Source organism: Pongo abelii, chromosome 15 (genome assembly GCF_028885655.2).
Source record: "Pongo abelii isolate AG06213 chromosome 15, NHGRI_mPonAbe1-v2.0_pri, whole genome shotgun sequence".
Taxonomy (NCBI): domain Eukaryota; kingdom Metazoa; phylum Chordata; class Mammalia; order Primates; family Hominidae; genus Pongo; species Pongo abelii.
In genome coordinates, this window is record NC_072000.2 from 68859861 (window position 1) to 68883260 (window position 23400).

Here is a 23400-nt window from a genome sequence, read left to right on the forward strand (position 1 = left end):
AGTATGGACTGTGGATTAATCTCTTTTGCATCTGAATCACCTGCCCATTATGAATACAGATTCCTGGGTCCACATCAGTCCCTAGTCAGAAATTTTCCACATGATTCTTCAGAACATCCAGGTCTGAAAATCTCAGGTAGGTATGGAAAGTCTTCTGGGGATATTAACATTGATCTATGAAGTCCACAGACAATCAAAACACCACTTCAGCCAATAGCGTCTACACTTACCCCAGGAAATCTTTTGCTTTAGCATTAAACAGATGATGGTTCCATGTTTATACCTCATCTCCCTATAGGTGGAGATGCAAATAGAAAAGCAGCCTAATAGCCCGAAGCCAGTGAAGAAACAGCACACCTGTGTAGAAATCAACCCCCAGATCATCAAAGGCAGGCGTCTGTGTGCCAACTCCCTAGTCTCAGGTGTTGTAAATGCTGACTACTGCCGGTTTATCTACTGATAACGAAGGTGAACATAAGCAATTTCCAGAAATCGTTCACATGGGGCCCTCAGGTTCTTGAAAAACCACAAGAGATTGACAAATGCTTCTATTGTAGACACAAATGCAAACAAACAGCTCATTTCCTCAAGAGCTCCCCACTACAGTGGCTGTAAACAATATAGGGAAGGAGGGGAGAAATCTTCTTTTCCCTTCCCCCACAGCTTCTTCCCCTTTCTGATGTCAGATTTTTCTGACACTAAGAAGTCCAGACTAGGGGAAAGAAGCTATTAATACAGAACTTCAGGAAGGGGATCCCCTTCCCCCAGAGGCCGCAGTTCTTTCAAAGTTTGTTACAAACCCTCCTTTTTTTTCTAGTTTCAGAGAGTCTGGGGCCCTAAAGCTTTGAATCCCTGAGTCTTCTGAGACATTGTGTTACAGTGCTTCTCAAACTTAATTCAGTGTGCTCTGGTGAAACACAGAGCTGGGTCCTGCCCACCAAAGATTCCAGCAGATTGTAATAGATTGTGATTATAGGCAGCCCCTAATACTCAGGAACAGGGGGTAGTAGCTCACATTAAAAAAAAAAAAATGCGGCCGGGCATGGTGGCTCACGCCTGTAATCCCAGCACTTTGGGAGGCTGAGGCAGGAGGATCACCTGAGGTCAGGAGTTCAAGACCAGCCTGGCCAACATGATGAAACCCCACCTCTAGAAAAAATACAAAAATTAGCCAGGCATAATGGCGGTGCCTATAATCTCAGCTACTTGGGAGGATGAGGTGGAAGAATCGCTTGAACCCGGGAAGCGGAGGTTGCAGTGAGCCAAGATCATGCCATTGCACTCCAACCTGGGCGACAAGAGCAAAACTCCTCAAAAAAAAAAAAAAAAATGCTTTATTGAGATATATTTCACATACCATACAATCCTCCCATTTAAAGGTTTTTTTTTTTTCTGGAGACGAGGGAGTCTCGCTCTGTCGCCCAGGCTGGAGTGCAATGGCACGATCTTGGCTCACTGCAACCTCCACCTCCTGGGTTCAAGCAATTCTTCTGCCTCAGCCTCCTGAGTAGCTGGGATTACAGGCGGGTTCCACCACGCCCGGCTAAATTTTGTATTTTTAGTAGAGACAGGGTTTCACTATGTTGGTCATTTAAAGTTTTTTAGTATATTCAGAGTAGTGCAACCATCAGAATATTTTACAAGATTTGTATCACTCCTAAAAAGAACCCTAAACCTGCCAGCAGTCACTCCCTATTTCTTCTAACTTTCCTCAATCCCATATCCAGCCCCAGAAAACCAGGAATCTACTTTCTGTCCGTATGGATTTGCCTATTCTGGAGAGTTCATATAAACAGAAGTATACAACATTTGACCTTTTGTGACTGGATTCTTTCACTTATTATAATGTTTTCAGGGTTCACCTATGCATCAATACTTCATTCCTTTTTATGGCTGAATAATATTCCACTGTACAGATACACCAAATTTTGTTTATTCATTCATCAGTTGATGAACATTTAGGTTGTTTTTTTGAGACAGAGTCTTGCCTTGTCATCCATGCTAGAGTGCAGTGGCATGATCGTAGCTCACTGCAGCACTGACCTGGGCTCAAGCTGTCCTGCAGCCTCAGCCTCCCAAGTAACTGAGACTGCAGGAAATCACCACAACACCCAGCTAATTAAAAAAAATTTTTTTTTTGTAGAGGTGGGGTGGGGTCTCGTTATGTTGACTAGGCTGGACCCGAACTCCTGGGCTCAAGGGATCCTCCCACCTTGGCTTCCCAAAGTGCTGGGATTGCAGGTGTGAGCCACCACTCCTGGCCTGGTTGTTTCTACTTTTTGGTTTTTATGTATTAGCCATGAATTAATGCTGCCATGAACAGTTGTGTACAACTTTTTGTATGAACAGGTGTTTTTGTTTCTCCTAGGTATATAGCTAGCGGTGGAACTGTGGAGTCAAATAGTAAATCTATGTTTAACCTTTTGATTTGTGCCACTGCACTCCAGTCTGAGTGACACAGTGAGGTCCTGTCTCAAAAAAACAAAAACAAGAAACACCTTTTGAGAAACTGCCAGACTGTTTTCCAAAGCAGCTGCACCACTTTACATTTCTGCCAGCAGCGCAAGCGGGTTTCAATTTCTCCACATCCTGGCCAACATTTATTATTACCTGCCTTTGATTATGGGCATCCCAGTGGGTATGAAATGGTATTTCACTATGTTTTTAATTTGCATTTTCCTGATGGCGAATACTATTGGGCATCTTTTCTCATGCTTATTGGCCATTTGTATGTTCTCTTTGGAGAAATGTATATTCAGATCCTTTGTCCATTTTTAAACTGAGTTATTTGCCTTTATTAAATTGTAGGAGTTCTTTATGTATTTCCGTAAGTTTGTTATCAGATATATGAATTGAAAAAATTTTCCCCCATTCTTTGGGTTGTCTTTTCACTTTCTTGATGTCCTTTAATGCATACAAGTTTTAAATTTTGGTGAAGTCCAATTTATCTATTTTTTTTCCTTTGTTGCATGTGGCTCACATTTTTGAGAAATGTTGCTAAAATGCAACTTGGAACTCTGGAAGCTTTGAGATCTCAGAGCTTGGTGGGGCTTTTCAGGTCACTTTGAGGGGGATTTTCTCCATGTTTGAGGTTTCATTCCTCCATCCCAGCCAGGCATGGCTCCTCTGAGCCAGGAGCACAGAGCCCCAGGGAACCTTCACTGGGCTTACGTTCCCTCCCTCTCCTGAGGTCTGCCACAATAGAGCAGCTGAAATGACAGTCTGGAAATGTCCTTTATTGTGAAAACTCAATGGCTTTTGTCTCTGGGATTTGAAATTTTCATGCAAGTATTGGCAGCCAAGAATTAGGAAGGAGGAGGGAAAGAGATGGGGGAGTAAACCCTGCCACTGATTTCCATAGTGAGTCATCTCAATTCTCTGTTGTCTTGGTTTTCTCACCCAAACAGTGGGGAGAATAACTCCATCTCCTCATCTCAGCTGGGGTACTGTGAAAGTGAGTTCACCTGTATTTGTTAGAACACTTTGAGATCTTGGATTAAAGGCATTGCTGTGACACAAGGTATTATTATAATAATAAATGATTTAATAGCAGGGTGAGGCCATTGCAACAAGAACTGGTAGGAAGGAAGAGGCTCTGAGCTGTGGAGGGGCTGCAGCCTGGAGCCCCTGGCCCTGGACCCAGGGTTTTATTCTCCGAGGAGAGACTGTGCGATTTCTCACAAACTCTTTAGGTTGTTTCAGCTGAATTCAGCATTGTTTTACTCAGTGCTTCCTATATGACTTCTACCATAGGGAGATTACAATCTTTTTAGGAAGTAGGTGATATAAATTAAAACAATTATTAATAGAAACAATATAAGATATTATAATCAAGTGAATTGGGTATAACAAGTGTCAGAAAGAAACTGGAAGCAGTGATGGTGAAGAGCAGAATTCCCTGTTATGACTTCCAGGTCTACCACCCACTAGCTGTGTGACTTTGCCTCAGTTTCCTTTTCTGTTACTGCAATTGTTTTTGTAAAGCACTTAGAAGAACGGCTAATACATAGTAAGCACACTCATAGTAAGCACACACCCATCTAGGCACTTGCTCGACACTGCTTTTGCTGGTTGGGTAATCTTTGCCAAGTTGCTCCTTGCCCCTAAGCCTCAGTGTTCTGTCTGTAAGATGGGGATTAGGATATCTCCTACCTCGCAAGGTGGCTGTGAGAATCCAGGGACACAGTTTGTTAAGAGTGTAGCACAGGCCCTCTGCATGGTAAGCATTCACTAAAGGACAATTATGACTGCCACTAACACTGTAACGTGTCCTGGCTAAGGAGTGAAGGGTCGCTCACAAGTGGCTTAGTTAAGTTAGGGGGCTTCTTTGGAAGCTGGAATTTGAAGCGGACCGGAAGGCATTCGTAAGATTCAGGTGATCAGATAGGAAAGCAAAAACAAAAAAAGGTGAAAGCCTGAGGCTGGAAGGGGTGAGTACAAGTCCTGGAAGGCCAGAAGGGGGACTTGTCACCTCCCCTGGCCGGAGGGGTCTAGGGGAGCCCCAACTAAGTTGATCTATTTCCGAGCCCCTCTTCTGCAATCTCTGCTCTCACCTTCACGGTCCGCGAGTCTGGGGCTCTACAAGCCTCCAACACACCCTCCCTCCCTAAGGAATGTGGGCCCCGCTTTCTGGGCCTGCCAGATCTGAGCGCCTACCGCTTCCTCCGCAGTCAGGAGCCGGGACGCTGCCTTCACCCCACCCTCCGGTAGGATTCAGTTTCAAAGTCACCTGAAAGCCATTTCCTTCCGCGCCTGCCCCGCCTCTCCCCTCCCAGTAGATCACCTGGAGCTTGCATTTGCCCAGAGCAGCATTTTGGGGCGGGCGCTTGTTTTGTTTTAAATGATACCTCTAGAAATCGTTTGCTGTACACCTGGATAACAAATATACCCCGTGGTTCTGATATCAGCGTCCTATTCCTCCTCCCAAGGAACTAGTGATAGCGTCTAACCAGTGGGCGTTGTTCCTCTTCCGGGGCCCCACTCTGGGCTTCCCTTCTCCAGGCTTGTTGTTCTTCAGGATCTTTATTGATGAATTATTATGGGTTTTTGGATTTATGCTCTTGCTCAAAATCCAACATGCCTGTATTGAATGTGTCTGTCCCCCATCCTCACCCCTTGCCCCCCAGTTTCCAGGTGTGTACCTTTCCATGCACACACGGTCATATACGAGACATAAAGACAAACGGTTCTCTTTGTTTTATAAAAACGGGGTCCTCTATCACCCAGGTTTCTGTGTTTTATTTTTCCTATTTAACAGTTCCTTGTGGAGTTGCCTTCACGTTATCTCCTTTATCTCTTTCCCGTCAGCTTCTCTGAGGTTTGCATTTACCACTGTAAAGCGTCACAGGGACCGAGTTATGGTGAGGAATTCAAGACATGCCTTTCTGACTTGGAAAAGCGGAGACGGCCGGCTCTGGTAGGATTAGGACCCCCAGATCCGATCCCAGCTGGTGACTCACTTGGGAAGGCCCTCAACCCCCTTCTCAGGGCCCGGTGTTCCCTGTCCATACAAGGGGTACGTTCTGGCCGTCCATGCTGTCTCGGGAGGCGGTGATAGCAGGTCTGTGACACCAGGGTGACCCCACCACGTGCGTCTTGGTATCCTAGAGCATCTAGGCTGCCCGGGGGTGCGCGCTCATCACCCTGCGGGCGTTAATCGTTAACCGCGCCCAGGCCTCGCCGCCGCCGCAGCCTTACCCCGGCTCTGGCTCGCTGCGCCGCGAAGGTTCCCCCGGCCCCCGCAGAGCCGCCAATTGCTGGACTGCAGCCGCGGGCTGGAGTCTCCACCCACAGGAAAAATTCCTGGGCCGCCCCTCCCTCGCTCCCTCGCTCCCTCGCTCCCTCCTGCCCTCCCGCTGCAGCTCCCGCTCCGCTCGACTTCCTGCCGGGCGCTGGCAAGCCGCGCTCTGCCTGGGGTCTCCGGGGGCCGCGCTTGCAGCTGGCCGCGTCTGGGCCGGCGGAAGGGCTGGCGGTGGGCGGGAACGGCCGGCGGCCTCGGCCCCTTCCGAGAGCGACTTTCAAACTCGCGCCCGCGTCACGGCAGCACCTGGGCAGCCCCGCACGACGTGCGCGTCCCGAGCCCGCGGGGCGGCGACCGCTCGGTGAGTGTCCCCTGATTCTCCTCTCTCCCCTCTATCTGCCTGCATTCGGCTGAGCGGCGGTGCCAGCAGTCACGCTGGGGCCCCAGTCCCTTCGCGGCCCCAGTGCCAGCCCCCTGCGGGGTGAGGACCGGGGCGACCGAGGAGGGCCTGGGACTATGTTGGCTCCTGCCCGGGCTACCCTGCCGCAGAGTGCGCGAGCGCAGGAGGGTCGTATGGGGAGACTTTTTCTGTCTTTTTTTCCCTCCACTCCGGAAACAAAAGGGGCAAATGCGCCGGGCGGCTCCAGAGAGGCTCAGTTTGAAATCCAGGAAGCCCGCGAGGCCGCGCGCGCCCGAGGGCTGGTGTTTGGCTGGAGCTGTGGCCCTGGCGGGTGGACCCTTCTGCGCGAGGACCCGAGCCTCGGCTCCTGCCAGCCCCGGAGGCGCCTGCAGCCTGTTCCGGGTTGGCGCTGCACGGTGCTCGCTGTTGGGAATCTCGGCTACCTGTCCGGGAGGGAGGAGAGTGGGGGCCAGAAGCGGGGAGCGGAAAGCCCGGCCACCGGCTGCCTCGACCTCGTCCACTCCTGAAGTCGGTTTGGTTCTTCGCACCCCTACACCCAGCCCTTTGGTTTGGAAAGCCAGTATAAAGCGTGCAAGCTTAAGTTTTTAAAGCGTTAAATAGCTACGTTGACTCTTTGGGGCGCCTTTGGAACACAAAAGGAAGAACGGAGGGGGAAATGGAATGGTTGGAGGCTGGAGAGGTGTGGCTTTTGGGGAGGGTGTTGTTAGAGGCCGCGAAAGAGTTTGATCCTCGAGGTCACTCGCTAATCTGTTAGCATATGTAGGTGCCTGTCCCCTGCTCTGGGGGCCCCAGCAGGAGACCCACACTGCGTTCACCTTACAGGGAACCCTGGGCTGGAGGTTCCCAGAGTCTCCCCAGCTGTGCCTCTGCACGCAGCCCAGTCACATGGCCCTTGCTCAAGAAATAATAAGCAGGGAGGGCAATGACAGTCCGGAGCGGGGGAGGGGCTCCCCGTTGAGCACATCGGCCACCTCGCCTTCAGCAATGTGGCTTTCCGGGCCATCCTTTGTTGGACAAGGATGGGATCCTGAGTGATTAAACCCCAACTGTTCCCCAGGAGGAAACCTAGGGAGTGAGAACCAAAAGTGTACATTTATCTCTCTGTTATTCATCTTTCCCCTGTGGTTCCGGGCTGGCCCCCTGGATGCACTGGCCTCACCTCTCCTTTTGACACCTGCTGTCCTCCACTCCCTTCCTGGAAGATGGGACAACCCATTAGCTCCCTGGGTAACTTGCCCTGGGGATGGGGCAGGAAGTTGGGGGAAGAGGTACCCGGAGGCCAAGTCCTAGCTGCTGAGGGAGTGATTTGTTGAAGAGCTGCTTTGGGGGCTTTTTTACTGCCTTTTATTAGAAGTGGCATGGCAGGGGAAGTGGAAAGAGCACTGGCCTGATAGTCCAGCACGGGTTTATGCCTGAGTTTTAGACCTGGCTCTTCTGCATAGCATGGAAGATTGATAGAGTTGAAGACTGCGAGTCACTTGGGCTGGGGGGCCCCTTGGATTAGCCTACTTCATTTACTCGTGAAGGCAGCAGAGCCCAGAGGGGTGAGGTGATTTCAGCTTGGGACCCTATTGGCCAAGTAGAAACCAGAGGTCAGATGTCCTCATTGTCTGATCTGTGTTTTCTCCAACATGATCTGGCTAATTCACTGATCTTTTCTGACTCAGTTTCCACATAAATAAAGTGGGATTACTTGCCTGCTCTTCCTCAAAGGAGCTGTGGTGAGGATCAAAGGAAGCCTCATTTGTGGAGAGTGCTCCATAAACTCCTATTAAAACTAAAGGGCTCACAGTGGCTCAGGAGGGAGTCTCCCAAGGGTTTTACAATTTGCTGGCTATGTCCCACGTGTGTGCCACAAGGAGATGTTAGATACCAGGAGCCATTGTTGGATGTTTAAAACACCCTGGTCTTAATATCTCAGCTCCAGAGTAAACATTTGCCTTACCAAATCCGCAGCTATCCCAGGGTCACTGTTTATGCTGGAAGAGGCCAAAGGCCACACGGCCTGTGGGATGACCAGGGCTGGAGGGGGAAAGCGCCTGTGTTGCAGAGGTATGCCTTGCATGTTCTCTTCTCCCAGCTCCCAGAACCTTGTGAAGGCTCTAGCTGTAAGCCGGGGGTGCTGCCACAAGCCCAGGCCGCCCTGGCCTTGGAGGGTTAAAAGTGAAGCCCTCTGGCTATTCTCTGTTGTGTTGGGGGTTGCAGGGACTCTGGGAGGGTGTTGCTTTTGCAGCTGCACTGAGGGCTGTCTTCAGCTCCTCATCTGTGCCCCCTCCCCCATCTCAGGCCGCCCCTCTGGCCCAGGCCACTGCTCTGTCCCGCCTCTCTGGCCAGCTGCAAGTCCACAGGCCTTTGTTCCGTGGCTGCAAACCCGCCCTACTCCATCCTCCCTCCCCAGCAGAAGCCCTCCAGCTGGGGCCCTGGCAGCTGGAAATCACAACTGCCAGGAGGAAGGGGCTACTAGAGCCCCCAGCAGACCTGGCAGATCCTCATTTCCTCTTGTCAGGCTCATCTGGGCCCCCCAACTCACCTCTGGCCAGATTCCCACACCATCTTTTCTCATCTCTCCTTTCTTCCGCTGAATGGACGGATCACCTTTTCCCCCCAATACTCATGCCCCATAGTTCTATTTTAAAGTACTTCATTCATTTAACAGTTAAGGAGTTAGCACCTACTGTGTATGAATGCTAGATGCAGAAGACACAGCAGTGAAGAAAATATACAATAATTATTGACCCAATGGAGCTGACTTTAGCAGAAGTGACAATAAACAAGATTGAAATAGCAAGTGTGTGAGTGATAAACAGAAATAAAAAATATGATAGGGAAGGTAGGTGTGAATTGGCATGGAAGGGGTGAGGTGACAGTTTAGATAGGGTGGCCAGGGAGGCTTCCAGGAGGAAGTACTTTTGAGGTGATGCCTGAAGGAGGTATTTTTCTTCATCTCTGCCTTTTCTTCCTTGAAGCCCAGTTCATCCCACTGTGGCATTGAGGAACAGAGTTTGGAGTTGGACACACCTTGGTTTCAAATCCCTGGCTTGACAGCTCACCAGCCCTGTGGGCTTTGATGTGGTGCTAAATTCCTTTGAGCTGTGTTTCTCACCTAATGTGGAGTTAGTCATCATACTTACCACATGCGGCATCATGGCAATGTACAGTGAGATAACATATGTTGAATGCTTAGCAAAGACTATAGAGAGGTTCGATAAATTATTTCTCCAACCAAATTCTGCAGGGGTAGCATGAGATATTTAATGTCATTGCTAAGGACTGTAGGTGCAAAGCTTTTCATTTTAGGTATCGGGCAGGAGTGGAGAATTGGAGGGGAAAATAGAAAACCTCGGCAAAAACTTTCTAGTTAGGGAGGCTTTCCTGCCCTACCCTAGATTGCAGATGGCTGAGGACGTGTGACTCCCAGGTATGTCCTATGCCCACCCCCATCCTACAGATAGGATGACAGGGGCAGCCCTGACCACCCGCCTCTTGCTCTGGAATTCCCCCTGCTTCCAGCCAGACTCAATGAATCACACCTTTTCCCTGACCTCCCCACTCTGCCTCACAGCTGGGAAGGCTGTCCAACCCTCCCCCAGCCTCCGGTAGGTAAATTATGCCTGGAGGTCGGAAGCGGAGTGGGGCGGGGACAAGGGGTAGGGAAAGTGAGGGAGGGGGCAGATGGTGGGTGGAGCTGTCCTAGGAAAGCCCAGAAAGGTGGCAGGAGGATTCTGGTTGAGGCTCTGAGATGGCTCGGAAGACTTTGAATACGGGTTCGCCATGGACCAGAATTTAAAGTAACAGAGTGACAGACACAATGAGAACTCAGGGTCGGCTGCCTAACTCCTAGCCACTTCTACCCAGCTGATCTGCTGAGTCTCCGCCCCTCTCTGCTGGAACCACGGGCCTACAAAGGGAGGGGTGTAATCTAAAGTACCGCTGTCAAAGTTTGTGGTGAGTGGCTTCCTGGAGACCCTGCCCTAGTTCAGGAAGTGAGGGATGGGCAGTGGAGGCCTAGGGAAGTGGTCATGACCAGTTCCACCCCCCTCTGCCCCACCCCCCAAGTATGTCGCTGCACACTCAGGGCAGCCAGGGAGGCCCTGTGATGAAGGAACTTCCTGGGCCTGCCAGTTGGTGCCTGGAGACGGGTAAAAGCTAGATGATCTGATATCAGAGGAAGTTGCAAAAAGGGCCCAGAACAGCCCCAAGCATGTTAGTATTGGGTGACCTGAAGTCAGGAGAAAGAAAACTGGACAACGTAGACTAAACTAATCAGCAGGGGGCCCATCTAGAGCTGCTGGTAGCCCCTCTGTCTGTCAGCTGCCTGGGGATAAAGGTTGGCCATGCTAACTGGGTTGCTGTCTGGGGACAGGAATGGTGCTGGACTCATCTTTGTGCCCAGACAGCATTGAGAATGGTACAAAGTGTGATCAACAGGGAGTGATGGGCTTCGGCTGGGGTCTCACCCTTGGAGTAATCTGGGCTTGTGGTCTCATCTGCTGCAGCTTTTGTTCCATGGGATTAGGGAGAAGGTAGTGTCAGGGTCGAGTCCAGCCCTAGGTGGGCTGTTGCCATCTGGGAATGCAAGCACTAGGGAGAAGAGGGCTTTATACAGTTCTGGCGGCTGGCCTTCGGGGAGGGAGCCCTATGTAAGCTCAAGGAATGGATTTTTAAGGACTTGCACTGTCTTTTATGCTGAGCAGACTTGGGCTGAACACAACCCAAATAGGGTTCTCATGGGCACCGTGGTAGCTGTGCATGCAGCCTTTTGTGAAACACAGTTTGAGGGTCCTAGAAGTTGATCTGATTATTGCCAGAATTGGGGCTGGGACTGGAAGGGAAAGATGCAGGAGGAATGAAGTCGATTTTACCTTGGGAACAGGGTCCCAAAAGGAGAGATGGTTTCTACAGGTGCCGGAAGCTCTTAAAAACTCACATCCTTCCTAGGCTGTGAGACTGTGTGTGTGTGTGTGTGTGTGTGTAGTATTTATTAGAAAGGAACTAGTATTCTCATATAGCTTCTATTCCTTCAGTTCATTGCTACATCCCCAGTGCCTGTTGTACAGTAGGATTCCAATAAGTATTTGTCTAATAAGTAAGTAAAACCCTACTGTATGACGAGACCTTAGGAATTAAGGAAATGCTCACACTCTTTATGAATGTTCTGTTCCTGACAAAGAATGTCCATAAGATTCTAAGAAGTTAACCTGTAGTCAGCTGTTCTGACAGTGGGGCAGGAAGCCCTGTGTTCCTGCAGCATGTAAGAAAGAGACCTACAGTCATTGGGACCTGTCTTCCAAAGCTTGCTACACATTTTGCTCCCATGCAAGTTGGCCCCAAAGTGGACAGCAGGGTGTATTTATAGCGTTGGATATAGTTCTTCCCATAATATGTTCCATAATATCCAATAACAGCTCTCCTACCCTAAACTTTTATTTGGAACTCAGCCACCCAGCATCCTTGCTTATTTGCATGTAGCCAAGAAGGTCAAGGACTCAAGGTCCTACATTTTTCTTCATACCAGCCTTCTCAGACCCTGTTTAACTTCTACATATAAGCTGTGTCATGCTGTGTTCAAGCTGGGAAGAAGCAGCAAATGAAAGAGGATAAAGGCCGGGCACAGTGACTCACGCCTGTAATCTCAACAGTTTGAGAGGCTGAGGCTGGTAGATCACCTGAGGTCGGGAATTTGAGACCAGCCTGGCCAGCATGGTGAAACCCCATCTCTATTAAAAATAAGAAAAATTAGCTGGGCATGGTGGCGGGCACCCGTAATCCCAGCTACTCGGGAGGCTGAGGCAGGAGAATCACTTGAACTTGGGATGTGGAGGTTGCAGTGAGCCGAGATTGCGCCATTGCACTCCAGCCTGGGCGACAAGAGCAGAACTCCGTCTCAAAAAAAATTAAAAAAATAAAACGAAAGAGGATAAAGAAACCAGCATAGAGGGGGAAAAATGACTACAGTGCGGAGTTGGCAGTGACAGCACACTGAGATAAAAACTCCAGGAAAAGCAAGTGCTAGCAGAAGTGCCGGGGATCTTTTTTTTTGGAGGGAGGGGGTGTGGAGGGTATGATTGGCACACCTTGGGTGTCTGGGGATCATCAGTTTGATAATTTATGCTTTGCTGGTAATTGTGACCCAGAGTCATCAAGAAAATGTTAAATTATGTTCCCTTGACTCTGTTTAGGAAGGCAGAGAAGTGTGTAACAGATTTTTAAAAGATTCCCTGTCAGGTTGGCTAAAATTTTAAGTGTTGATACTTAGGTAATAATATCACTAATCCTTTCAACAAGACCAAGTAGGTGGTTTACCCCCTTCACCCACCCCAGATGAGGAAACCAAGTCCCCACAAGTTGGGTAACTTGCTCAGGATCGCTCAGCTAATACTTGGCAGGGATGGGGTTTGAACTTTTGGAGCCCACTCTTGGCCCTACCCCACACTGTTTTGAAACTCTGCATGCTCTTGCAAATGCTGCTTTTTTGGACGCCCTCTCTCCACAGGGGTTCCAGCTGGCTAAGGTTTGACTGTATTACAGTAGAGCCTGGATGAGTCCAATCTTAATTTGGCTCCACCCAAGCAGATTGCCAGTTACCCCAAAGGGTGTTTGCCTCAGTTGAAACAAGAATGCCTTTTTTTTTTTTTTTGAGACGGAGTCTCACTCTGTCGCCCAGGCTGGAGTGCAATGGCATGATCTCTGCTCACTGCAATCTCCGCCTTCCGGGTTCAAGTGATTCTTCTGCCTCAGCCTCCCGAGTAGCTGGGACTAGAGGTGCGCGCCACCACGTCCAGCTAATTTTTGTATTTTTAGTAGAGACGGGGTTTCACCATATTGGCCAGGCTGGTCTCGAACTCCTGACCTCGTGATCCGCCCACCTCGGCCTCCCAAAGTACTGGGATTACAGGCATGAGCCACCACGCCTGGCCCAAGAGTGCTTTTAATACATTTACATTGTAAGCACCTACCTGGGTGTCACACAGCACTTTCTGAAGCCAGAAAATTACAGGGAGGAGTTGCAATTTCAAACATCCCAGGGCTCTTTCCATCTGGAGCTTTGTTCCTTTGTTTGGGTCTGGATACTGGCAAACGATGCTGTGCTGTGCAGCCTTGGTGCCTGTTGTTCCAACTGGTCTCCAGGGTGGCTGGGGTCCGTCCCTGCATAGGAACCCTTACCCCAACCCCATGTTCCCACCATCTAGATCGGGCAAGTGTTGATTTTCTTTTCCTTTTTGTCGAGACAGGGTCTCACTGTGTCACCCAGGCTGGAGTGGCACGATCCAGTGACACGATCATGTGTCACTGATCATGATCACAGTGGCGCGATCATGCATCACTGCAGCCTTGACCTCCCATGCTCAAGCAATCCTCCCACCTCAGCCTCCTGAGTAGCTGGGATCATAGGCACTGCCACCACGCTCAGCTAATTTTTTTTTTTTTTTTTGGTAGAGATAGGAGCTCACTGTGTTGCCCAGCCTGGTCTTGAACTCCTGGGCTCAAGAGATCCTCCCGCCTCAGCCTTCCAAATTGTTGAGATTCCAGGCATGAGCCACCACACCCAACCTTCTTCTAAATTTAACTTCTGCTTCCCACACGTACTTTTTAAATTCATCTGGAATGTATTTTTTTTTTATGTGACACTGGTTCATATACAACCCCATGAGGAGCTTAAAAAACATACTGATGCCTGAGTCTTACCCCAGATTGGACCAATAAAGTAAAAATATCTTGGGGGTAGGGCCCAGGCATGGTTATGAAATGCCCCAGGTGACTTTTATGTATAGCCATGGTTGAAAACCACTTAACCTTGTAAGATGGAACTGATTTTATTTTTTCCAGAGGAATAGCCAGTTTTTCCGGCACTGGTTATTTAATAGTCTATACTATTTCCTACTGACTGGTTTCTTTTATGATATTCATTATTTATTTATATATTTGTTTTTTAATTTATAGCTTTGTTGAGATATATTTCACGTATTTTAAAATTCACCCATGTGAGGTGTATAGTTCATTGGTTTTTAGTATATTCACTGTTGTACAATCATCACCACTATGTAAGTTTAAAACATTTTTAGAAGTTCAATGTGCTATCCATTGTGCCACAGAGCCATACTAAGTTTAAAACATTTTTATCACCCCCAAAAGAAACCCTGTGCCCATTAGCAGTAATTTCTCATTTTCCCCTTCCCCCAGTCCTAGGCAACCACTAATATGCTTTCTGGCTCCAAACTTGTCTATTCTGGACATTTCATATAAATGGAATCATACAATATGTAATCTTTTGTGACTGTCTTTTTTCATTTAGCCTGATGTTTTCAAGGTTCACCCATTTGTAGCATGTATCAGTACTTCATTCTTTTTTCCTGCTGAATAATATTCCTTTGCATGGGTGTGATACATTTTGTTTATCTGTTCATCACCTGATGTTCTGTTGAGTTGTTTCCACTCTTTGGCTATTATGAATACTGCTGATATGAACACTGATGTACAAGTTTTGTGTGGACATACGTTTTCGGTTCTCTAAGGTGTATATGTAGCATTAAAATTGCTGGGTCATAAGGTAACTCTATGTTTAACTTTTTTTTAGGAACTGCTAAGTTGTTTTCCAAATAGGCTTAACTATTTTACATTCCTACCAGCAATGTACAACAGTTCTGATTTCTCCAGATCCTTACCAACTCTTGTTATTGTCCATCATTTTGATTTTAGCCATCCTAGTGGGTATGAAGCAGTATTAATTATGGTTCCATGGGCATTTCCCAAAGTCAGTGATGTTGAATACCTTTGCATGTGTTTATTGGGCATGTGTATAGCGTCTTTGGAGAAATATCTTCAGATCCCTTGCCCATTTTTAAATTGAATTGTCTTTTTATTATTGAGTTGTAAGAGTTCTTTTTTTTTTTTTTTTTTTTTTTTTTAAAGATGGAGTCTCACTCTGTTGCCCAGGCTGGAGTGCAGTGGCGTGATCTCAGCTCACTGCAAGCTCCGCCTCCCGGGTTCACACCATTCTCCTGCCTCAGCCTCCCGAGTAGCTGGGACTACAGGCACCCACCACCACATCTGGCTAATTTTTGTATTTTTAGTACAGACAGGGTTTCACCTTGTTAGCCAGGATGGTCTCGATCTCCTGACCTCGTGATCCGCCTGCCTCAGCCTCCCAAAGTGCTGGGATTATAGGTGTGAGCCACCACGCCCGGCCAAGAGTTCTTTATATATTCTGGATATAAGTTCATTGTCAAGTATACGATTTACAGATGTTTTTTTCCCATCCTGTGATTTGTCTTTTCACTTTCTTGGTAGTGTGCTGTGAAACACAAATTTTAAAATTTTGATGAGGAAGTACAATTTATTTTTTCTTTAGTTGCTAGTGCTTTTGGTGTTGTACCTAGGAAACCATTGCTCACTCAGGTTCATGAAGATTTACTCCTATCTTTTCTTCTAAGACTTTGATAGTTTTAGCTCTTACATTTAGGTCTATGACCCATTTTGACTTTTTTGTATATGGTTTGAAATAGGTGTCCAGATTCATTCTTTTGCATGTGAAGATCTAGCACCTTTTGTTGAAAAGACTATTCTTTCTCTATTGAATTGTCTTGGCACCCTTGTTGAAAATCAATTGCCAGTAAATATGTTGTTTTATTTCTGTAATCTCAATTCTCTTTCATTGATCTATATGTCTGCCCTTAACGCCAGTACCATATAGTCTTGATAAGTATAGCTTTGTAGTAAGTTTTGAAATCAGGATGTGTGAACCCCCCAACTTGGTTCTTTTTCAAGGTTGTTTTGGGTATTCTGGGTCCCTTGCTTTTCCATACGAATTTTGGGATCAGCTTGTCAATATCTGCAAAAAAAAAAAAAAATCAACTATATTTTGATAGAGATTGTATTGCATCTTTAGATTGATTTGTTGAGTATTGCCGTCTTAACAATGTTAAATGTTCCACTCCATGAACAAGGAATGTCTTTTAGGTCTTCTTTAATTTCTTTCAACAGTGTTTTGTGGTTTTCAGCATACGAGTGTTACACTTCTTTCGTTAAATATATTTCTAAGTATTTTATTCTTTTTGCTGCTATTATAAATGGGAGTCTTTTCTTACTTCCATTTTATGATTGCTCGTTGCTAGTGTACAGGAATAAAATAGATTTTTGTGTGTTGATCTTGTATTCTGGTACATTGCTGAACAATTTTATTGGTTCTAATAGTTTTATAGTAGATTACTTAGGGTTTTCCATATACAAGTTCATGTTATCTATGAATAGAGATTGTTTTATTTCTTCCTTTTCAACCCAGATCTCTTCTATTTCTTTTTCTTGTCTAATTGCCCTGGCTGGAACTCCAATATCGAATATAGTGGCAAGACTGGATATCCTTGTCTTCTTACTAATCTTAGTGAAAAAGCATTGTCTTTCTCCGTTAAGTGTGATGTACCTGTGGGTTTTTCATGGATGCTCTGTGTAAGGTTGGGGATATTCTCTTCTCTTCCTAGATTGTTGAGCGTTTTTATCATAGAAGAGTGTTGGATTTTGTCAAATTTTTTTTCTGGGTGTATTGAAGTGATCAGGTGATTTTTACGCTATATCCTATTATCAACTTGAATTATTTTAATTAATTTTTAGATGTTAACCTAATCTTGCATCTCTGGGATAAATCCCACTTGGTCATAATGTATCTTCCTTTTTATGGTTGCTAGATTCAACTTGTTAGTATTTTGTTGAGGATTTTTGTGTCTGTATTCAGAAGGAATGTGGGATTGTAGGTTTCTTTTTTCTGATATCTTGTCTGGTCCTGATAGCAGGATAATACTGGCCTCATAGAATGAGTTGGGAAGTATTTCCTGCTGTTTTTTTGTGGGGTGAGAGTTTGTGAAGAGTTGATATGAATTATTCTTTAAATGTTTGGTAGACTTCACCAGGGAAGCTGTCTAGTCCTGGGCTTTTCTTTATTGGAAGTTTTAAAGTTACTAATTTAATCTCTTGTTTAGACTTTTTCTTTCTAAATCTGTCAGTGGTTTGTGCCCTTCTAGAAATTTGTCTGTTTCAACAAAGTTATCCAATTCATTGGCATATAGTTCATGACATTTCCTTATCATCCTTTAAGATATTTTTTGTCTTTGGTGTTCTGCATGTATACTATATACAGTATGTCTGAATGTGGGCTTATTTGAAGTTTAGCTTGGTGTGTGCCTTCAATCTGAGGACTAAAGTCTATCCTTAGTTCTAGAAAGTTCATATACATTATCTCTTTGAAATTTGCACCTTCCCCCATTTCCTTTTTTTTCTCTGTGGACCTCTAAGTCTATTAATGTTTATATTTCCTATCTTATTTGTTCAAATTAAATTCAGGATGATTTCTTCAGTTTATCTTTCACTTAACTAATTCTCTCTTTAGCTGTGTTTAATTTTCTATTTAACTATTGGGTTTTAAATTTCAATATTGAATATTTTATTTTCATGTATTGCTTTTTCTAATTGGCCTGTTCCTTACCCCCTTATACTATCATCTTTTTTTATTAAGATTTTTATCTCTTTTATATTTCCAATCATTTAAACTATTCATCTTTAAATATCTTTTGTAGACCTATTCTTTAATTTCTAGTTCTTTGAGTGCCAGTTTGTTCCATTTTCTGACTTCCTTATGATGGTTTGTTTCCTTGTGTGGTTTGAAATTTCTGTATCAGTTTCCTCTTCAGTGGTTACAGAGGATGGGATACTTCAAAGCAAGGTTTTGGAAGCATGCACTTATTGGTGATGATGAGGTCTAGGGCATATGAGACATGTGAGTGGATGGCTATGGTGGGGTAGAGGAAAAGACTGTTGGAAGGCTTATCCCCCAAAGCTTCGCATGTCTGGCTGCTTCTTACAATACAGGTCTCTCTGCTCTAGAGTCACCTCTTTAATGCCTTCCCAGGCCTCCTTAGCTAGTGGAAATTCCCATCTCTCAGTCATACTCTGTTTTTCCTCCTCTATCTTTTTCATAGCACTTACACTTTCCAAAAATGTGTTAGTTATTTGTCTACCTTTTGTGGCTGTCTTGCTTACTGGAATGTAAGTTCCATGAGAACGAGGATTTGTCTTATTCACTGCTGTGTCCCTAGCACGTGGCACATGGTTTATACTGTCAATATATGTGAGTGAATTTGAGTAGTCTTCTTTTCACACAGGAAGTCATCTCAGCCATGATTCTGAAGCTTTCTTCTGGGCTGGGTATGACCAGGCAGCAGAGAGGAGGTGAACAGCTTGGCCTTCCCTTCCCAAACTTAATGTCTGTGCTCCCACTGGGGATGCCTTTTTCTCCCAGCGCAACGGCCCCCAAAATACCATCCATCCTGTGTGCTTCCACCTTCTGGCATGTTTTTACACAGTGGCCAAAATGGAAAGTAGGGATTTGAGTGCCAGAGGACCTGGGGGAAAAAAGAGCACAAAACGCTGGAAGACCTGGTTCTTACCTCTAGGAGGTTGTTACTGAGTTGAGGCAACAGAACACTCAGAGAATACAGCTTGGGATACTTGCTACTCACTGAGACCCCATGCAGGTTGGTACCCCCACTGCAAGAGTGTGTGGGTGGAGAAGGAAGGCCTGTGTCTTGGGGTTGTCTACTGCTGGTTACATACCGTTTTTGGAGGCATCTACAGGTGAGTTATGAATTCCCAGGTGACTCTATTTGGCTCCTTTCTGAGGTTGCCCCATACTCTAGGAACTTGTGAGCAAAAAGTGTTACTTGTAAAAAAGCAAAAAGTGCATGAGAGCATTCCTATGAGGTAGGGTGAGAGATGGCCTTCTTGTCTTCATCTCTCGGGCCATGTGGGAGGTTGTGGAGAGAATGGTGAAAGGCACAGGGAGTGTGGATTCCAGCAAACCCTGGCTCCCCTACTTCCCTGACTGTATGGCCCTGGGTACCAGAGTGTTGTGAGGAGATTATATAGAGAATGTGTTTTGCCTTATGTCTGGTATACTTGAATAAATGCTAGCTGAGGTTATTTCAGCCAGGCATTTGGAGAGCCACTTGTGCCTCAGTTTCCTGACCTGTAAAATAGGGATGGCCACCTGCCTTTCCTCTCTGCCCCCACTATTGTGAGGGCAGAAGGGTTAATTATCCTTCAGCCTCGAGGGCCTGGGGTGGGGGAGGTGCTGCATAAACAGAGCATTGTTGTGCTGGTGAATGATCTGGCTTTGTTCTGAAGTCTTCAGTATTTGATTCCTGCAGTTAGTATCCCCTGTGCTTAATTGCTGGAGGTTTGTGCAGGTCCTCAGCCCTGTGGCGCTAACCTCCCAGGGCTGTGGCCTGGGTCCCTACCCAGCGGGGACCTGCAGAATTGTGTCGGGAAGTTGCATTTCCTGGGCTAGGGCCCCCCAGCAATCAGGAATGAGAGAAATGCAGAAAGTATGACCCACACGCGGAACTGGTTCTGAATAGAACATTTATTGACGAAGTTTTGCAGGAGGCGGCGGGCGCTTTAATTCCCGAGGCTGTTGGTGGCAGCTCGCTGCTCACCCCAAGCCTGTTAACTGCTGGGCTGCCGGTGCTGGGGACAATGCGGCTGCCCGGCCCCTCGCCACCCTTGTGGTGCCCGGATGGGAGCTCTCCTGAGGAAAGCGGTAGGTACCCGGCTGGGGCCAGGCCAGGGGATGGGAATGGGGTGGGATGGGGACTCTTTCAACTCCGGGCCTCTAAGCCTTGCCGGACTTCCCCCAGGAAACCCAGCCAATCACACGCTTTGGGGTAAAAGGCAGGTTTTTCCCTTGTGGGTTAGACACTGAGGACCATAAAGGGAGCAGGCATAGGTGAGCGGCTCTTCTTAGTGGACTCTCATGTGGCTGGGTGACAGCAAGACAGCCCTTTCGGAGGCAGCTGTAAATGGTTCTGCTGGGGGCTTCAGGGGGACCTTAAGTCTTGAACATTTGGAGTTGGGTGGTTAGAGAAGGTCATGTAGAGACACACACACACACAGCAGAGTTAATCACACACACACACACACACACACACACACACACAGAGCAGAGTTAATCTCCCACTTCTTTCCTGATGTTTCCTTTTCCCAGAATCCACAGGGTGGTTGTTTTGGATCAAACCAAGCGTCAGCTGGTAGAGCAGTTGAAAGGAGGTTATTCCCCTGCCCTGTCTCCCTGGTGGGCAGCGGACCCCGACCCTGGCACCCACCACTTCATAGTTCAGAGCAGCAGGAGTGTGGAGGTCGGGGCAGATCGACCGCAAATCAAGGCCTCACTTTTCAAGGAGTAGACGCTGCTTCCTGGGCTGTGTCTCTACACGTGTGCACCCCAGAATTGGGATTGGGTAATACTGCCCCACCGGTCTGAATTGTGGTCCATGTATGCTCCCAGCTGAGGCAGGAAGTGCCCCTCCTCTACCCAGGAACTGGTTGGATGAGTTTCTTAGGCGTCTCTGGTGAGGCCCCTTAGTAGGGGAAGCAGGGAACACGGAGGATGGGGGAAGGAGCTATGGGTAGAGAGGGGCCCCCTGGGCCCCGTAGGATAGGGGAAGTGTGTGTGGCCCTGCTGGCTGAAGGACTGGCCACCTTTGGGAATTTACACGTGTGTGTGTGTCCATAAGGTCTGCTTTGGAAAATCCACTTTCCTAACTTCTCTGAGTCAGGCACCAAGCTCAAGGTCAGAGCCCAGGGCAAAGAAGTGGGGTGTGTTGGAGCTCTTTTCTTGCTATATCACCTTCGAAGAAGAGGTGAGGCCTGAGGGAGGGGGAAGGCCGGGGTTGTCTTTATAACTTTCTGGGTTTGGACGCTCATGCTTGGAATTGGGAAAGGAGTTGTGTTTTAGGGAATTGCCCTGGCAGCCTTGCCTCCAAGCCACCATTCTGATGGGCTTGGGAAGGGAAAGTGAGAACTGGGGGAAGGAAAAAACCCTTGGGTAGTAAGATGCACACAAACTCCTCCCCCAGCCCAGTTGAGAGCTGCTGGCCTGAAATCCCACTGAGAGATTTCTTCCATTTAAGAACTGGCATTTCAGTTTTCTAGAGTAGGTGTTCTCTTCCTGCTCCTAGAGGCAGTTAATTTAAATGTAGTTTCATCTCTTGACATTCATATTGGGTCTCATTTCTTCCCCCTTTGCAAGGGTTGGAATGGGTCTCATTCTTCTTTCTAGCTAATGTTCCCTTGATCTCTTGCTCCTCCTTGAAGCTGTCTCTGAACAGCCAGCACCTTCCTGGGCGTCTGCATTCTTCTTGAACACTCCCTGGCTCTAGGGACACCTACAGCCACAGCCCATATCATGGTTTGGACCTTTTTAGGGCGCATTCTGACACCTCGTCTCATGGAACCCCATTTCCACGTGTCTCGGTGGTTATTCTTCCGGACCTGGCTTGGATCTGTCCTTTCCCACAAAGCCACGTGGATTCTTTCCATCTGTCCTTGGCCTGCCTTGCAGCCTGGCCTCTTGTTGCCAGATGCCCGGGGCGTGGGGGTGGTCTGGGTCCTCTCAGGACTCAGCTGCTCTCTTGGCAGCAATTGCACTCAGATCTCTTCACCTGGCAAAAGCTTACTCATCATTTATGACTCAGCTAAGATGTCACCTTCTCCTAGAAAGCTTCCTGGTCTCCCAAGTAGCACGAGCTACTCCTTCTGTTAGCACAGTTTATTTATTCATGCTTTTGTACTAGGACTCAAGGCATTGTTTTGTGAATACTCTGTTTATATGGCCATTTTTCCTTCTGAAGTTCAAGTTCTTCAAAGACAGGGACAATGTCTTTTTCATGTCATATCTCCAGGCCCTGGCATTCATGTTCAGGAGTGTTGAATGAATTCCCAAACTGGAGGCAGTTTTGAACTCCCATACTGCTCATGCCTGGATTCTCTCCCTCCTTTTCTTACAGATGCCTTGTCTTGTTTTGCCTTATAGCATATAAGCTCTGAAGAGTGGGGTCTGTGTGTGACTTGTCCTAACTGCAGGGCTGCCATGATGTCTTTGCGCACAGTAGGTGCTTGGTAAACAGCTTAGATTGGAAGATTACTAGGGTTATCTTCAAATCAGAGAGAGATTGAGGCACAAAGAGCCCGCTGACTTGCTCCTGATCATACAGTGGCTAGGCAGAGCCAGGGTAGTTTGGAGGAGTGGTGGCTGTAGTCCCTGGGCTCTTTCATACACATTCTTCTGCTTTTCCTTTTTTTGATATTCCTCGTGACTTAGGAATGGGTCTGCACTAGAGCCTTTCCCAGTACCTTGCTGTTTTGTCTTATGCCCTGGCCCTCCCAGATGTCTACCCTGCAGATGGGTTTAAAACCCAGGGACCAGTGTCAAGGATGGTTTTTGTTAATCACTTATTTGTGCTTTTGCTCTCTCAAGTTGCCTTAACTTCTGCTCTTGCTCAGGCCTGCGGTGCCCCCTGGCCCTGTTTCTCTCCAGCTCCCGGTAGTACGTGCCGTCTCTCCGTGTGGATCCCAGAGGAATGCGCCTCTGGGATCTGCTATAGCTGCGGGATTCGGACTCTCTTAATACTTCATTTCTTGGCTTGACCTCCTGTTGGGTATGGGTGTCAGACTGCTTTTCCTATCCAGCTGAACTGCTGTGTGTCTGCCCTTAGAAGACCATGGTCTATATGGATGTTGAGGTCATAGAAGATGGATAAACACATGGGTGGTGGGGGAAGGTTAGGTCATGCTGGTTCACTAAGTTTAACTTGTATCATTATTATTAATTTGAGATGTGGGTCAAACATGGTAGGTACAAGGCAGAAAAATCTCATTGTCTTGATGCTTGCAGAACAAATAAGTGATTTATCCATTATCATCATCACCACCACCACCATTCTCGGTGGGCTTACTGTGTGTCACATGTACGGGTTACTTACTTGTATCATCTCAACCCTGGAGACAACCCAGTCAGGTTGGCAGTATTACTGTGCCTATTTTCCTCATGAGGAACTTGATGCTTGGTGAGGTGAAGTGACTTGCCCAAGGCCACATACAGCCAGGAAAAGTGGAGGACCTGGAGGTCAAATGGGGTCTGCCTGACTCCACAGCCTGTGGATGAGTTTACTGCATTTGACCTCTGTGGGCTCCACTGCATCTGTGCATATTCTCTTTTCTGCTGGGGTCCCTCCACACCCACTTGGTTCCCACCGAGATTCTCCAGTACCTTTGAACCTGAGGCAGTAGTAAAATGCAGCTTCCTCCTACCTGCCCACCCCCCTCCAGCCTAGAGGCCTCAAAACAAGCAGCCCCTGAAATGGGGATGAGGCCCGAAAGATGGTGAATTTGCAGGGCTGGGTTCTTGAACTTTGCT

The 23400-nt window shown here is 47.3% G+C and overlaps 1 protein-coding gene across 4 annotated transcripts in view; it reads left to right on the forward strand.

The window, feature by feature from the left end:
* Positions 1-5973: 5973 nt before the first annotated feature.
* Positions 5974-23400, forward strand: part of PLEKHG3 (pleckstrin homology and RhoGEF domain containing G3) — a 41856-nt gene continuing 24429 nt past the window's right edge. For 2 of the 4 annotated variants that reach the window (XM_024231790.3, XM_024231792.3), the window contains exon 1: positions 5974-6101. Coding sequence is in view for 2 of the 4 variants with exons in the window: in XM_054530215.2 (XP_054386190.2) it covers positions 19723-19746 (24 nt within the window). In the remaining 2 variants the exon portion in view is untranslated. Of the gene's footprint in view, positions 6102-17740; positions 19747-23400 lie in introns of those variants that run through there. The other 2 variants (XM_054530215.2, XM_054530216.2) reach the window with 2 other exon arrangements.